Genomic DNA, 17,892 nt, shown 5'->3' on the forward strand with positions numbered 1-17,892 from the left:
TAGCTGAGAAACTCATGAGCTGTGCTTAATAACTGCTGAAAGATACGTGTCAAACTGCTTGCCATGAAAGATGCTCAGATGTGTTGTTTCAGGTTCTATGATTGTTTCTACTGTGGTAGCATTAAGAAGACATACGCTGAGTTTTGGTCCATAATGTGGATTTTGTTCTGGTCCCAAGGGGTTCTGCAGCCTTATCTTTCACAGGAGTTTATGTATGACTGCTGTGGAGAAATGAGCAAGAGAGGGAGGTGATGTTTAAGATGGGTGTGTGATGCTTATTACACTAGGGTAGCAGTGACAGAATATCAGCTATTTGCCTCAAGGCTGCTGGCTTTTATGGCATGGTTAACAGTTTGCTTTTGTCAAATGTTTTCTTGCGTGATGTTGAGTGCTGTGAGGAGATAATACTGGCCACAGAAGCTGCTTTTATTTCCGAATGAATGTGCATGTCTTTGGTACAGTTCTGAGACAAGTAATGCTTGGATTGTGTCATGCTCATGAATATACTTGTCAGCAACTCCTGTAATGGGTAATAATTCAGGCAGTTTGGAGTGTGGGGAGTATGAGCTGGAAGTTAGTAAATTGAGTGACTTAAGAGTAGGAAATACACTGCATTTGTCTGCATTTGATAAGGGCATTCTTGCTAACTGTTCTGGACTTGCTTTGCTTTGAAAATATTAAGTGGGGGGAGCCCATACTTTGAAATGAATTCCAGAACCTCATTGCTGTAATAAATTGTGTATTCCTTGGGCTTGCTATTTGTACCCAGGGAATCTGTATGATGGATTTAAAGAGATGTAAACATCAAATCTTAAAGTGAGGAAAAAAAGATGATTTTCAAAATTTTCTGGCTAGTATAAGATGTATTAGAGAAAACACTTTGATGGTAGAGGTTGCTGTTTAAGAAAACATATACACATATACCCTCCCCCCTCAAACACCAAACCAAACCAAAAATACAACCAAACCCTTACTGTCTCATCCCTAAGTTATTTGGAGAAGGGTTTTGTGTGTTGTTTGATCTTGATCTGTGACTGTGATATTCAAGATCCTTCGTTTGGATGTTGCTGTGAGCCCCTCAGATTTCAATAGTTTTTCATTCTGTTCAACAAGTGAATCTGACTGCAGTTGCTACTACTTAAGGAGTTACCAATGCCCTACCTACTCCTTGGAAAGAGGAGAAAAGTCAAGAACCATTTTATGCTCCCAGTCTTGTGCAGGGTTTTTCTGCTTTTGACCTCTGTGAAACTAAGTGGGCATACAGGCCCTTCATTAGCTTGGCTGCCTGTGGAGCTCAGTCAGTTGGGAGAGGTGGCTGTTGTGCATTCCTGTTTCAGTGGGTTAGCTTGCATCCTCCCTGAGACTGTTATTCCAGGAAAGGAGAAAGCTTTTTTTATGTTTTCCTTTTCCAGCAGCTCTATGAACACCTTCTGAGTTCTGCAGTGCCCACTAGGGGATTTCTAGAATGGTGCAGAAAGATCAGGAAATATGTAAAAGATATCTTACGTACTTTCTGCAAGAAAAATTTCTGTATTTAATACAAATGGAGATATTTTGAGTGCAAATCTCATTTTTCTATCTGCCATTGAATGAAAGAAAATATGATTATACCTCATATAGTAGTAAAGTTGTTTAGAAACTTATTAATGGAAAAATTCTTCTGCTGTAGTGCTGTCTTGGTTAGTGAGAAGTAGCAGATTCAGTTGCTCAAGCTTAGTGCTGCCATGAGGCTTCTTGGGGGAGGCACTTGCTCTCTTCCAAAGTTGACAGAATTTATGTATAATTTGTAAAGGAAATGATGAATTAGCAGCTTGAAGCAGGTCTTGCCTTTTCAACCTTTTTTCATACTTCTTCCTGTAGCACAAGACTCCTTTCCCATCTGCCATTCTCATTGCACTTGTTCTCTCTCTTACCTAGAAAACAGAGCCGTCGTGTTGCTGCAGTTGCTGTCAAAATGCTGCCACTTTCCTCCTGGATTTTGAAATGAAATCTTGATTTATTGTTCCCAGTTCAATTCAGCCCAGCTCCCTTCCCTCTTGTGCTTTTCTTCCATCTGGGGGTTCTCCTTTTGCACAGTCATGCTGTATTCATGATGATGATTAAAGAAATTGGAGATCAGGTTGGTTTCGTTTTAGATGATTGTGGGAGTTAGCAGTTGCCAGCACTAACATTTATCTGTTCTGTGTGTAAAAGGTGTTTTTACTTCAACATAATTTTTGAAAATTTATTTTCCAGTATTGGCTTAAATTGTGCTTTAGGGGCAGTTGAAATGCGTCCATTCATTGAAACTATTGGAAAATGTACAAGCGCCTACATCATCTGTTACCCCAACGCAGGTGTGTTGGTGCCCACGTTCCTATGCTTACCGGCACATGAAGTGTAGCTAACCTGTTCCATCTCATTAGCAACAATAGAATTGAAGTAGCTTAAAAAGATGACTGATTTTACTATTAAAAAGAAAGTAAGAATATTTTAAACTGCTGGAAGTAACTGTTGTTAGTTCTGTGACAATGAATCCAGAATGCTTTCTTGCATAATTAATAATCTGCTGAGTAGTGATTGCAAGGGTGATGAGGCATTTTAGTCCTCATACAATTGTAGCAGTACAATGTGCCTTTTATGAAATATAGTTCTGTTGTTTTGGACTTTAAACAAATTCTAATATAAAAAAAAACCAAATTCTAATATAAAAAAAATTATGTTTTAAGGTCTTCCCAATACTTTTGGTGGTTATGATGAAACTCCAGAAGTGACTGCCAAGCATATAAAGGTATAAAATACTTCTGATTATGTCACATCTGATATTCTAGTAGACAAGAACTCTGCTTGTATCCTGTGCATACTTGTTACAATATTGGGGATGGATTTTTTTTCCTTCAGATACTCTCTATGTCATTTGGATGGTTTATAGACAATTTGCTCAATGATAGTGATTTGAAGTGTCACACTAGGAATACTACTTAGGAAACTGAAAACCTTAATTACTTCTATGTACTAACCTAAGGTTTCCTGCTGCTTAATCTGTGCATTTTACTCATTGCACTCCTGTGTTCTTACTCTTCTATTTGGGAATTGTTCAAAAAGCTGAGTGGTGTTTATGAACTTGGCACAATTTTACAGAGTGTGTGTATGGGAACTGCTGATGTTGGGGGTGTTCCAGTGCAGAGTGTTATTCCCCATGCCACTGGATCTGTGCAGGACAAAACTGTGTCTGGCCAGTTTCAAATGTAGTCTCTTGAAATTACCAGTTGAAATTGCTGGTTAGCCTTGGGAATCCAATCTCAAAACAAATCCTGAGACAATATAGTGCAAATTGTTCTTTTAATTTAGTGTTTTTCTTTTGAGCTTTCTGAATTGCTTCACATGTGGAAAAAAACAAATAAATAAATGTATACATAACACAGCTGTAATAACTCTGAACAAAATGTTCCTTCCTCTTACAGAATTTTGCTTTGGATGGTTTGGTCAACATAGTTGGAGGTTGCTGTGGTACCACACCAGCACATATCAGGTACTTCATGTGCTACAGCTCTGGACTGCAAAGTAAATTTAAGTGCTGCTTCTCTGGCACAATATTCCATGGCTTGTCTTAGAGTTTCCTGAAAAGGTGGATCACTTGAATGCCAATAGCAGCAATATATGAAGTGGGAACAACCTGTTCATATCATAAAGAATGAGTTGAGGTGTGGTTCAGACAAGGATTAAACCTCTTTGGTTTTGTCACCTAAAATTGCTCTGGAATTACTTCTCCCTCTCTAATGATGAATAGAATAGACTTCTTATTCTCTCCTTTATTGTGCTGTATCTTCTTTCTCTTTTTTTGCAATCTTAGCCACAAGGTGAAACTTAAGGTTTCCTTTGATGGTAGATGGAAGAAAGGGATGTGTGTGTGTTTGTTGGGGAAATTCCTAAGCAGAAGTTCTATGAATGCTGTACAGCTGGTGCTGGTCCTGGCTAGTAAGAAGGAGCATTTGATGTCTTTGTCTCTGCAAGTAGGTCAGTGGGAAAGCCTCCTTTGTTCACCTAAACTTGAAAAAGAAAGGGCTGTTGTGATTAATTTTTGCCCTGATATAAACTGGGAAGAGGTGACATGTAAACATGTAGAGGACACTGTGTGTCAGTCCTGACTAGTGTGAAGAGAACATGAATGTGAACAGCATGAGTCATTCTGGCATCTGAGAAATGTGTCTCAGTACAGAGCAATGTTTGTCCCTTGAGTTTTTTGTTTTTTTGTGGAGGGTGATTGGGTTGTTTTGTTTTGTTTTTATTTGTTCGGGCTTGTTTTTTGTTTGTTTTGTTTGCATGTGATTTTGTGGGATTTTTTTTTGGTTGATTGGTTTTGGTATTTCAGTCATGAGCAGTTGCTCAGCTCAGCAAGTCATGAATATGGTAAGAGTCAGTGTGGTTGAGCACTGATTCTGAAATCCTTCAAGTGTCCCGTTGTATCTCATTCTGTACTTTAAAAACCTCCAGCATTGTATATTTCCTGCAAATAGCTATGTTAGAATCTTCTGGGAGTATGTTTTTGCCTTTGGCCTCACAAAGTGAAACTACATAATTAGTCTTGTCTCTACAGGGCTAAATTGGAAATGTAGCTATATACCTAGTATATATGCTGTTTGGGTCTTGTCTGGAGTAATTTAATTTTAATTGAAAACTTTCTTATTTCTGTAACTCAGAAAAATTGCCGAAGCTGTGAAATTCTGTAAGCCTCGTGTTCCACCTTCTCTCTCTCAAGGATACATGCTGCTGTCAGGTAAAGTGTGTAACAGTTTAGTTTCATAACTAATGTGAGTTTCCTTTATAAATTTATTGGCTGTTTTCTGCTGATCAGAACAATGCGGTGAACCTCTGGTTCTACCTGACTCCAGCAAGCTTATGGATGTATAACCACATCTAAGTCTTACTGTTTTGCCTAAAGGAGTAGTAGAACATTTTTGCTGCCATCTTGTATAACATAATCTACTCTGCAAGTCTCGGACATGTTGTAAGGGTGAATGAGTATCTTTGTCTTCACTTTACAACAGGGAGGGTCAAACACAGGGAGACCAGGTAATTTGGCTACAGTTATTGGCAGAGCTGGGATGAGATCCTTGTACACCAGCTGTGTGAGGGCTGTCGTATCTCACCTCAGATGCTCATTCAGTCATACTGGGACTGTGTTCCAGCAATACATCCAGGCTAGAACATGTTTTGTTTGTATGTTCCACACTTTAGGCATTCTTTTAAGCCTTTGAGCCATGTACCTGAATAAAACAGTACCATCTTTTCAGTCTGGCATTTTAACCTCAGGCCAAATCAGTTTAGCATAAATAAAATATATCATGGTTGGCCTGAGATGTCATGCCTTAGCTTATTTGGTTCTGCTGAAGAGTTTGTTTGCCTCTGCATTGCCTGCTACCCAAGGGCCCAGCTGGCCTTGTTTCTCTGAACTAGGGTATGTGGTTATGAGCTGCGCTTGTTGGTCAGTCAATTCAGTGGGCTGTTGCTTCTCTCAGGGTGTCATGCATGAGGTAAAATAGTTGAAGGTTGAGAGGACATACACACAGATGTCCAAAGAATCATAGCTTAACTTCTGTTTTGTAAAAGGTGGTTGTTATTTTTTGTGGGTCAGGTAAATTATTGACTGTCATTGAGGAAGACCAGAAAGATTTGGTGTATGTATTGGCAATTGTTTCATTGCATTGCTTTGCTAGTTACTCATTAGAGCACTGATGTACTGAGAAGTCATTATGAGAGAGAGACCTTCATTTTACAGTTCAGAAAAGAGATTTTGTCTTTCTTACGCAGTTTTTTCTTTTCTGTTTTAACAAATATGTTCAAAAATATCTTTTTAAGGTCTGGAGCCGTTCAGGATTGGGCCATACACCAACTTCGTTAATATTGGTGAACGCTGCAATGTTGCAGGATCACGGAAGTTTGCTAAACTCATCATGGCAGGCAACTATGAAGTATACCTATTAACAATAATCTCATATGAAAAATAATCTTTATAGCTGATGCTCTGATTTTCTATTGCTCCATTACACTATTACTGTTTGTTTTGCTGGCACAAAGCACTATTCTAGAGTAAGAAAATGTGGAGGGTTTATTTTTTCACTGTCCTTGTTTTTCTGCTTGCCAGCTACTAATAACTGTGAGAAGGGCTTTACAAGGACTTCTATTTTTTTTTTGACAAGTGTTACAGGAAACTTTTAATTTTTAATTATACAGCTGGTAATGGTTTAGAAAATGTCTTGGTCTGTGCTGCATGTAGGGGGTTGGTTTACAGAGAAGAGGGGAAAAAGGTGGTTGTAATCCCCTCTTTCAGGTTATGAGGAACATCTGACTTGGGATAGATTGTGGCACTGTGCAGCTCTCACTCTTTCTCCCTTTTCTCACTTCCCCAATTGGGTTCAGCATTATGATTACATCTAATTGGTGCCTACTTTGATCTCTGACTCCAGCATGCTACATGAGCATTGGTACAGAAAAAGATGCTTAGAGGGTAATGGCTTTCTTGAAACTACTGCAGGGCAGAAATGAAGAGGCTGGAAGACTCATTCTTTACTGGTGTGAATTGATGCTGTAACATTGAAACAAATAGCAGAGTGACTTTTCTTGACAGTTAAGTCTCTTTCCCAGAATATAGTCTGATGTTACATCAAATCAGAATGAAAGCTTTAGTTGGTGTTTTTGAAGTCTGACTCTTAGGCTCGTAGAAGTCATGAAGCACGTCAGGCTTATTAAACGAAGAGACCTTTAAACACAGGTTGTTAGGGACTCTGCAGAATGACAGAATAGAGAAAGTGAACAGACATGGGTGTTCAGATATTTATCTAGGCTGGGGGAAAAGCTTTAGTTTTCTTTCTTAGCATTTGTGATTATTCTGCAGCTTGCAAAAATGTTGAAAAGCCTTTAAAAATTAAGTATCCTGTTACAAAACACCAGAGCTTGTAATGCAAGGCCCTTATTTCATACCATCACAGAGACTGTTTTTTCCTGTCATCTTGTGCAGACACAAGTCCTTGTTACCATGCAAATCTTAAATTATGAAATTAGGCCTATGACCAGCTTTCTACAGTTGGTGATGCTACCAGCACATCAGGTCTCTGATGTCATGTTCTGTAAACAAATTAATTATAGGTTTTCTGTATCAGCAACTTTTCTGTATTGTTGTACATTACAGACCATTTCCTTATTTTATTACAGGATGTCTTACAAATATTTAAATTTTTGACTGCATGCTTAGTTTGGAGAAATGAAATGTTATCCTGAGAATAACTAGGATTTTTTTCTTCTTAATGTTGTTTTGGTTTTTGACTTTCTTCTTTAGGAAGCTCTGAGTGTAGCCAAATTGCAAGTTGAGATGGGGGCCCAGATTCTTGACATAAATATGGATGATGGGATGTTGGACGGCCCCACTGCAATGACCAGATTTTGTAACTTGATTTCATCGGAACCTGATATTGCCAAGGTTGTAATTGAGTCACAATAATGAACATGTTACTGACTTGTAAATTGCATGCAGGAGATGTTGATACCATTTCATTTAAAAACCAGTTTATGTGCTTAGGCAGGTGCATTTGTCCCCCTGAGAGGAAGTGACACTGTAATAGGGAAGGCCTTTGGGTGAAAGGGAGGCTTTTCTGTCTGTTCTCACATAAATATATGCCAGTCCTTTTCACTGGCTAGAAAAGCTGAATGCAGGTTCATTCTGGAGCAGTTATAAGCCATAATGTATATGTTAGCAGTGCATAATGGTATTGCTTTCCACAAACCTTAAAGTTGCTATGGATATAGAATAGCTTTAAAAAAATAGTTCTGCAATGTGCTTTCTCTAAAAATGAGTATCTAAATCAGAAACACAAGATATTACAGGGAGAAGTAGAGATCTCTATATGATATATGATGGAGCTGCCATGGAAGCTCTTGAAATAAATTTGCTCTGAGTTTTGCATTTAAAACAAAATGAATCCCTGAATATAATGTGGAAACATTTATTCCTAAATGCTGATTAATGTTGTGTGCATTTTTATGTCCAAATGGACAAACAACACATAGAACTGTAATTCCTAACTTCTCTGTATTCTCCTGGCTTACTATTACTTACAGGTGCCATTATGCATAGACTCCTCAAATTTTTCAGTGATTGAAGCAGGTTTGAAATGTTGCCAAGGGAAATGCATTGTAAACAGCATCAGTCTAAAGGAAGGTGAGGAAGACTTTCTGGAGAAAGCAAGGAAAATTAAATTGTATGGAGCAGCTGTGGTTGTTATGGCTTTTGATGAAGTGGGGCAGGTGAGTGTCACTTTAAAGGAGAGGTGTTTTTCTTCTGAAGTGTAAGGCTTTCTTCCTCTTTTTCAATACAAAGTTGCTTTGTTTCCTTGACACAGTTGATTTAGAGATGTTCTGTATAACCTTAGCAGTTATGACCTTTGTTTTGACCCTGATTTGTAAGTATGTATTTGGCTGCTCAAATGTTTGAAGAATCCATGTACTGATCTAAGTGGACTTCTGTTAGTTCAAGAGAGTCTCTTGCTATTCAGACGTGCTGAACTGTTGCTTCACAAAAGATATTTTTAGTTCAGAAACTGTCTCTCATGAGAGTGAAATCTTTGTGAATTAATTTAGTTATGTCGAAAATCACATATTAAGCTTTGCATAGGATGATGAAAAATTGGGTAGTGGGATTGCTTTTTATATGCTGAATGAAAACTCCAGGTATAGGGGTGGTGATACTTTAAATATAATATTCTTAAGTATAATCCTTTTCTAATATTTGTGATGTTCACATTCTGTCTTGAGTCACTGGAGCTGTAAATGATTTCTGGAGAGTTTATTTTTTGTGTGGTCTATAAGTTTCATGTCAGAATTCTTTTTCTTCGCTAGGCAACGGAAACAGAAACCAAGATTGCAGTCTGTTCCAGAGCTTATCATCTCCTTGTGGAAAAAGTGCACTTCAATCCAAATGATATAATATTTGACCCTAATATTTTGACCATAGGAACTGGAATGGAAGAACATAACCTTTATGCCATAAATTTTATCAATGCTACTAAAACCATAAAAGTGAGTTGTAAGGTTATTTTAAGTTGAAGTATATTGCTGAGATGACTTAAAACCCTAAACCCCCATAAAACAGAAAAAACACTGCACCCCCCTTCAGGCAACAACAACAACACTGCTGAAAAATGTTACACATTTTGGCCTAGTGAGCAGGACTACTCTTCTGAAGTCCAGACATTCCCCAATATTGCTGTATTTCCAGCAGAACAACTTCAGATAGTTCTATAAATATATTTCAATCCATTTGCTGTACTGTAAATATACTGCCTTAATTAAATGAGGTAATGATCACATTTATGTGCAAGCTAGAAGGACCTCTTTAAAGGTGTGCAAAAAGTGCTTTTTTTCAGTAAAATTCCTTTTTCCGTGGAAGGCATTTGTTTGGCAACCTGACTTTTGATGTAGCCAAAATATGTGTCAAGAAGTATAGCAGTAAGGAACATCACCTGCATGCAGCCAAGGAAACCCCACTGTTGTGTTTCACAAGACACCCTGATAGATGTGGAGATGCTCTGCCAGTAGCTGTCTGGGGGTGACACCCCACAGGCTGCTTTGTCACCACAGGGCTCCTGGAAGTAGAGCTGCACCCTTGAGTTTGGCTGCTCAGCTGCAGCCTGCTCCTGAGATGTGCAAGCAGGCAGACTGGCTGCTCCTGTTTCCAGAGGAGTGGGGACAGGAAGAGCCAAAAGTAGGTTTGCATGGAGAAAATATTGAATGCTGCTGTGGGAGAACTGATGTGTTCAGAATAGCACCTGTGACAATGGAAACCACAGTAGCTGCTGGATCTTTCCTTTATTTGTAAATTTTCCTGAAGATTGGAATTGATCTTTATGAATTTGAGTAACTAGAAGGATCTGGAACAGGGAAAAGAGAAAGGGTACATAGCCAATGCACTGAGCTCAGGGGCCAATTGTTTTATGAACTGAATGCTTTACTTATATTTCCTTTTTGGACAGCACTTCTCTAAAAATCTCTGTGCAATTCCTATAGGAAACACTGCCAGGAGCCAGGATAAGTGGAGGTCTTTCCAATCTGTCCTTCTCCTTTCGAGGAATGGATGCCATTCGAGAAGCAATGCATGGAGTGTTCCTTTACCACGCCATTAAGGTATGATGTGCTTTTGGCTTCCATATGTTTGCACTTGGCAGATGTGCAGTGCTATGTCTGACAGCCTTTCTGGAGGATTCTCTATGGTTTTTTCCAGTATGGCATGGACATGGGAATTGTGAATGCTGGGAATCTGCCTGTGTATGATGATATCCACAAGGAATTGCTCCAGCTGTGTGAGAATCTAATCTGGAACAAAGATCCTGATGCGACAGAGAAACTTTTACATTATGCTCAGGTAACTTCCAGTTTTAAGCTTTGAACAGTAGTTAGCTTAGCACCTGAGCCTTACCACCTCCCTGCAGGTGATAGGTAAAACAGCCTGTAAACTGCATGTGTCAGTATAACTGTGGGTGTAAAAATTTCCTGATGATACTACAAGTGGTTCAGTTAGTAACACAGAATAAAATGAGTAATCTGTGATAGATCAAACCTCTCCAGTTTCATACTGTGGAAGAGTCCATGCCAGAGCTCTTCATTTGCTTCAGGAGACCAAGCTGCATAGGCATTCTCTACAGAAAAAAAACAAACCGTCAAAAAATAAGAAGCAAAAATCCCAACCAGACTTCCCCCCCAAAAAAATGCTCACAAACCAACAAAAACCAGAAAAAAGGCCAACTCATAAGCAAGCTGATCTGGGAGCTTGAACTTAAATGACAAGTGCACTGTGGGAGGTTAAGAGTAAACCTCTCTCTCTGGTGGTAATGGTTTGCTTGGACTATATAAAAAAAGTGAAATAGTGTCTTGTGATTTGTGGCTCTGCATAGACTTCCAGTTCATGTAATGTGTCAAGATTGAGGATCAGGTATTTAGTGTTTTTGAGATGTTTTAGTGATGATGGTGATAAAGGACAAAGATTACAATTGTCTGTAAGGTAACTGGTGAAATTCTTTTCTGAATGGGAGATACAGCAAAAATCTCTCTGGATTGGGTGTCTGTTAGATTTGAATGAACAAGAAGACTTGCATGCCTGTTTTATAGCTCCTGGAGGCAGTGTTTCTGTGCAGAGCTTTACTTGGTTTGTATTTTGTCCTTTGGTGGTGCATGCTTTATAGTAACAGTGGCAACATGTTAAAAACTACTACAGGAAGACTCTTTTTATCCCTTGTGCTTAGGATATTTCAGATGGTGCTCTTGGTGTCCAAGCAGTTCACCTGGGAGTGATCTTGTCTGTTTAAGCTGAGTTGCACCATTGGTGTATTCAAGATTGCCTAAAGAGGAAGAAAAATAAAGGCAGAGTTAGAAAGGGATTACTTGAGCAAGTGTTTCTGTAGAAGGCTGAATGTGAATTTAAATGGAGCCTTAAAAGTAGAAATAAAAGTGGGTGTTGAGTCCTAGGTCTATAAGTTTGGGAAGCTATTGTTGGAAAATCTGCTTTTATTAGTGGTGGTAGTTGTACTGAGGGAGTGAAATAGTCTAGTGAAATAGGCAAAAAAGAGGAACTTTATCCTTGCAGATTTAGGGAATCAGCCTTCATTTGAAGTTTGAGATTAAAAACCATTTTCTATGATGTATGTAACTGCAGACATTCTCGAACACTTTTGCTCCTGCATGTCCACCCTACAGTGTCATGGGTTAGGCTTTAGGCTAACTTTTAGGCTGGAGTGGTTGCCTTGTTAAACTTTCTGGCCAGAGGTTGAAGAGCACTTGGTATCGTTTCAGTGAATCACATGAGGTGATTCCTGAGGTGGACAGAGACTTCTGGAGATCATCTACTACAAGCCTCCATCTCAAATCAGGGGCCAGCCAAGATCAGGTTACTCAGGGACATGTCCAGTCAGGTTTTTAGTATAACTAAGAATTAATGTAAGTCTATGTTGTCTCCAGGCAGCATTTTATTCCTTCCTTCATTCCCTTTTACAATCTAGACGTATGAGGGGAATAAGATTTTGAAACAAGAAGTTGTGAAGTTAGATAATATTTGTATAAACATGAATGAGAGCTGTTCTGTTTTCTGTTCCCGTGAGTGAGGTCTTGTTTCCATGGCTTTATCTTTAAAAACTTGCTGATGAGTACTCAAAAGTATAGGAAGTTCATAAGACCTGAGAGATGTCAGATTATGTCTAATAACTGAGTAAGGAAAAGAAATTACTTGCCTGAAGTGTGTTGGATAAGGTGCTCTTCCATGAGTCTTCCTGGGGTGGGTGCTTGTGAACTTTCTTGCACTGTGAAGCCCTTTTGGCCTCTGTGTTCATGGCCAAGGAGAGTATGAGTGTGAGACAGTGAGGATATGTGATAGCTTGGGGCAGTCTATGTATGTGACAAACAGTAGTTTTGTAGGCTGACTGATTGAAAACATGTCTGTGATATGGAATAACATAACCTATTCCAGCAGAAACTGAATTAGTGCCAAATTAATTAGAATTTTAGAATTAAACGTAATGTGTGGGCCAGGAATCAATTTAAAATATGTTCCCAGAAGTAAATCCCTTAGGATTAGTCATGTCATCATTTTTATGAGCACAAAATTTGTCAAACTGCTCTCTCTTTTTTGAAAAAAAAATTTTGTTTAAATTTTCATTGAGGTGTATACCTATTGGGATGTAGACACCCTGGGTGCATGTATTACATCACAGGTGTTTGCAACATGATTTGCATGTATATAAACCTTTTGCATAGTCTAAAATTATTTTATGAGTCACTACTTGGAAATATCGTGGTTTTTCTGAATGTGAAGTCCATAATTGTGCCTCTTATGCATGCAAGCTCCTATGGATGTCTTTTCTTTTCAGAATCATGCCCAAGGAGGAAAAAAAGTTGTACAGACTGATGAGTGGCGTAAAGGCTCTGTGGAGGAAAGGCTGGAATATGCTCTCATCAAGGTAATCTGATGTCCTAGCCATCAGAGCTCAGAGCCATGAGCTCAGCTCACACCTTAAGGGACATATTTGCCTTTAAAAGTTCTTCAGCTACCATTTTTTCACAAGCTGTTAATTAACAATGAATAATAAAGGCAACTGATCTATTTAATTTCAATAACAGAGAAAACTAGAGAGAACTTATCCTAGAGGTGTGTCTTTAAGCTTCAGAAGTTGAAGTCTTTGACCCTTAATATTTTATTCCACTAGTGTTGGTAGGAACATACAGCTTTTGCTGTGGAATACACTCCTTTTACTTCCTAGGGCTGATTTTGTCCTTCAGTAGTACTGCACTGAGTGGCACCTGGGCTGAGGAAGAAGCCTTTGAGTGTTGGGTTTTTCTGATGACACAGTTAAGAAAAATGAACAAATCTGTTACTACTGGGGAAATGCTGTGACTAACTTTATCTGCCTAAGACTTGCAGTATTTTGGTTCCTAAGCAAGTCTTTTTTCAATACACATTTGAGATATTTTTAAAGACTATCAGTATCTACAGTATCTATTTGTACTTTCATTGTGCAGTTTTTCTGGGGAGAAGGCAACTAAATAAAAGTTGTATTTCTAGCAAGATAAAAGCTTCTCTTTTTTTTTTTTTTTTTTTTTCCCCTCTCAGGGCATTGAGAAGTATGTCATTGCAGATACAGAAGAAGCAAGATTAAATCAGGAAAAATATCCTAGACCTCTAAATGTAATTGAAGGGCCTTTGATGAATGGCATGAAAATTGTTGGTGATCTTTTTGGTGCTGGAAAGATGTTTCTGCCTCAGGTAATGAAAAAATAATGTCATGTATTTTCCTACTTTACAAAAACTAGTATTGTAAAATGTAGCAATTGCAGAAATTCAGGTACTGCTGAGAAGCAGCTATTTTCTTACTTTACTTTGAAACCCAACTTTCTTTGTGTATGATTTTGTTTATTTCTGTTCTTCCTGAGTGTTTTTGCTTTATTTGAAAGGCAGTTTTAAGTCTTAGCCCATGAAAAAGTGCAAGAGAGTAAAAGCCCAAATAAAATTTGCTGTGTTTAGCATCTTCTGGGTCTGGGCCTATCTGTAGCTTTTGGTTGGTTTGTGATTGGTCTGGGAAGCTGCACTATGGAAGAAATGTTTTGTGTAGAGCCTTAGCCCAGTGAGGCCAGCAGCCTGCAGCCACAGAGTGATGTGAAAACTGCCACCTAGGGCTGCAAATGAAGTTTCATTTATTGCCTGAATGAGAAAACTGAGTTTATTCCTATACCTTGTCTTTATTGTTTATTTTGCCCCCACCTTTACCTGTGCAGGTGATAAAGTCTGCTCGAGTTATGAAGAAAGCAGTTGGCCACCTTATTCCCTATATGGAAAAAGAAAGAGAGGAAAGGAGAGCCAAGCAAGGCAGCACAGAAGAAGAGGCAAGATACAATCTTTTGTGCTGTAGCTCTTTCATAGAGTGCTATGACAAATATAAGAATTATTTGTTGCTATTTATATTTATTACGCTAGAGAATTGATGCAGCCACATGGAGACTGACAATCTCAGTCAAAATTTGAATTAGGTTTGAAATTTATGATTTTGTGGAACTCTGCTTGGTGTGTGCCTAAGCTTACAAAGGCTCCTGAAATATGCCAGTGAGCCTTTGTAGGCCCTTCCCTTTATGCCAACATTACTAATTTCTTGTATTTTTACAGGCATTTAATTTTGGTGTTATTTATTCTAACTTTATGTCAGATTTTGCTGCTTGCTTCTAATACTTTTGCCCTGGGTGAACTCTCTAATTCTTCTTTAAAATTTTTAATTGTTCCTAATTTTTTGCTTGAAGTCTTCTTATAGTCTATTTGCTGTGCATCTGTTGTGTGATTGTCCAGCACAAAAGTAACAAATACAGCAAATAATTTGGAAAGAAAAATAGCCTGATGATTAAATATGACTGATCTTCATGAAAGAAGGAAAATGCCTTGTCTCTTCTCCCATGCTCTTTCCAGATATGAAGGTGTCTTTTCTCCTATATCTCAAGTTAATCAGTTGTCTGGCTGTCACAAATCACCTTTCACTTCATCATCTCTCTCCAGCTCATGCTGTTCTCTTTTAATTCAGACAACAGTGCTGGTATTTCATACCCTCTGTTTTGTTCTGATCCTGTTTGAAGTTGTTTAAAATTGCTACCCCATTGATTCCATGAGCAGTGGATTAGGATCTTCTGTGAACCCTCTGGCACTTAATTCTCTGGCTGGAAAGAAGTGAAGTGGAATTGGAGACATTCTAAAAAAGACAGAAAACACTCTAAGAGAGTGAGTTAGATGCTCTGTGTGGCTGAGGAGAGCAGGAGAAAAAGGCAGAGCTTCTGTCATCCTGCCTTCTCTACCTTCTGTTGGGCAAGGGATGTAGTTCCTTCCTCTTAAAAAGACATGCCACTATATAGAGACTCAATGAAAGAGATAAAACAGCTGCATCTATTCCCAAAGTACCTTGGCTTGAAGGAAAAAGATTTGCAGACTCTGCTAACTGATCTGTCTGATGTTACCCAGGCCACTGTACCCTCCAGGACAGTTTTAGTCACAGACTGCCAGGAAATGCAAAGCATTGATAGTTACATTTGAGGATAAATAGCTGTGGCTGTGGATCTCTATCAAAGATGAAAAAAAATGAAGGCCTGTTGGATGTATGCCCAGAATTTGAGGACCTCCTTGCTTAAGACAGTTGAAATAAGTGTGCCTTAAATAGGGTTTATTTAAAGTGGTATGTGCTGTTGCCCATGTTGTTTGCTATCCAGCTAAGATTTTCCTTCTTATGTGCAAATCCAATTTTTTTTTCTTTTGTATCAATCACTAATGAAATCATCAGTAATTATTAGGTATGATTAGGTGTGATACCTAATGTGAGCCAGCATGTTTTGTTCTTCTCCTAGTCCTTGATTAATCTCTTACCCGATTCCCCAGCAGTATATTTTCAGCTGCAAAATTTTCTGTTGATTTACTGATATGGCTGACTTACAGACCTTCATTTTGCTTCCTCTGTTCTCTGGACTTGTGTAAAACAGAAGCACTGGGGAGATACTAGATTTTAATAAACAGCAACACTGGTGGAAATCCAGGGATTTTATTCAACAAATGTGTTAGAACCACAGGAAAATACTAATGTCACTCTTGGTAACAGATCAAGATTTTTTAACCCATAATATTGCAACTACAAAAGCAGTGTAGATTCATGAAATAGAGAGGTGCTCTATGTGTCCAGAATTATAACATGCTTCACAGAAGGTTCAGTCCTCCCGTTCTGCCACGTGCGAAGGAGATGAGATACTGTCTGGAAAAATATTTTGTAGTTTCACATACAATATGCTCAGATTTCCACTTTATTTAAATTCTGTGCAATTTATGTAGTTGCTTACTGGCATGTGATGCTGCAGCAGCTCAGACATAGTACTGTTATAGCCTGGAGCTGTTCCAAATGACGACAGTGATTACACAACTAAAAAGGTATTGCCAAGTCCTGTGTCCCGGTGGAGAACTGCTGTGGGAAGTTCCACTGTTGTGCTGCTGGCAGCACCCTTTGTCAGGCTGAATGCCATCTAGCCTAGGACCTGCTTGTGACAGAACAGCTTCCTTTCTTCAAGCTGATCCTTCTTCAGCCTGTTTGTTCAGCTTGGGTAGTCTGAAGTAGCCTGATCACTGCACTGAAAACTCCATTGTTATTTGTGTTGCATAAAAATGAGCCTCTTCTGCTTTTTCTAATTGCTCTAATTTCTCTTCTAAGTTTGCTAATATCCTGTTTTTCTCAGCATTGCATCAAAAGATTGATCTTGATGCACAAACAGACATGTAATTATAAGTATTCATACCCTTCTGTTCTAAATATTTAATCTCTGTATTGGCAAGGTGTGTATTTGGAGCAGAAGTACCTTAGGAGTTCAGTTATTGCACTGCAAAAAATGCTATCCAGATCTGAAATGGTTTTATGTGCTGTTTTGTTTTTTCAAGCACAGATTTTTGAATAACATCCATGCATTTTAAAAGAATAATTCATGTGCAAGTTTCTATTACCTGGATCTTTAAAGATGGTTTTTAATACTTACTGTATTATCTGTACCACACTTTGCAGTACTATAATAGAAGTCTGGGTCATGGATTAGGATTGCAGTGTTGAAGGATGTGTTCAAACATACCAAGGCTTCTGAGTAATTTAACTCTTGCTACTTCAACTTCCAGGATCCTTACCAGGGTACAATAGTATTGGCAACTGTGAAGGGAGATGTACATGATATCGGCAAGAACATTGTGGGAGTTGTTCTGGGCTGCAACAACTTCAGGTAAAGAGACATCAGGTAGCTGAGAACACAACTGTAGGAGGGTCAGTAATTAGTACCTCTCTGTAGCTGCAGCTGTGGTGATAACAGAACTGGGCATCTCTTGGGAATTGTTCTCTGTTCCCCAGGCTGTGATTTGGAACACAGATCATAGCAGCTATTACTAAATGGGGAGGCAAGAGGGAATATTGCATCCTCCTTGAATACTGTTTTTCCTAATAAATTGACATCTGAGGTGATTCTGCAGTTTACCATCAATTGGAATATAGATGAGAACATCAATTTTTGTGTTTGTTTTATATAAGTTAAATATAATAACTGTGATGTTTGTATAATGTCTGAAGAAATCAGATATGACAGTTGCAGTAGACAATACTATATATGGCTTGTGTTGGGAAAAAATAGTCTTGTAAGATTCAAATGAATCTTGTGGTATGTTTTTCACCTTGTTTGTTAACTATGAGGTTTAAAAACTTGCTGAGGTATGTTTTCTTAAATAAGAGATGAGATTCTCATTCTGTGTCTAAACTTCAAAAGTTAGAACTTCAAGAAAAGTCAGGTCTTTCATGGCCTGTGTACGTGCAGAAGGCTTGGCAACAGCGT

General features: G+C 38.5%; 1 protein-coding gene across 1 annotated transcript in view; it reads left to right on the top strand.

Annotated features, from left to right (window-relative positions):
• The window catches only part of MTR (5-methyltetrahydrofolate-homocysteine methyltransferase), a 51,863-nt gene that overhangs the window by 17,419 nt on the left and 16,552 nt on the right, over positions 1–17,892 (top strand). Inside the window, exons 9-22 of the mRNA XM_054280297.1 lie at positions 2,236–2,336; positions 2,709–2,770; positions 3,444–3,511; positions 4,680–4,756; positions 5,839–5,951; positions 7,316–7,456; positions 8,095–8,280; positions 8,872–9,051; positions 10,039–10,155; positions 10,253–10,393; positions 12,888–12,977; positions 13,628–13,780; positions 14,290–14,397; positions 17,192–17,292. Of these exons, the coding sequence (XP_054136272.1) occupies positions 2,236–2,336; positions 2,709–2,770; positions 3,444–3,511; positions 4,680–4,756; positions 5,839–5,951; positions 7,316–7,456; positions 8,095–8,280; positions 8,872–9,051; positions 10,039–10,155; positions 10,253–10,393; positions 12,888–12,977; positions 13,628–13,780; positions 14,290–14,397; positions 17,192–17,292 (1,638 nt within the window). The remainder of the gene's footprint in view (positions 1–2,235; positions 2,337–2,708; positions 2,771–3,443; positions 3,512–4,679; positions 4,757–5,838; positions 5,952–7,315; positions 7,457–8,094; positions 8,281–8,871; positions 9,052–10,038; positions 10,156–10,252; positions 10,394–12,887; positions 12,978–13,627; positions 13,781–14,289; positions 14,398–17,191; positions 17,293–17,892) is intronic.

Source organism: Melozone crissalis, unplaced genomic scaffold (genome assembly GCF_028551555.1).
Source record: "Melozone crissalis strain CALT ecotype California unplaced genomic scaffold, PUWL_Pcris_2 ptg000027l_1, whole genome shotgun sequence".
NCBI lineage: Eukaryota > Metazoa > Chordata > Aves > Passeriformes > Passerellidae > Melozone > Melozone crissalis.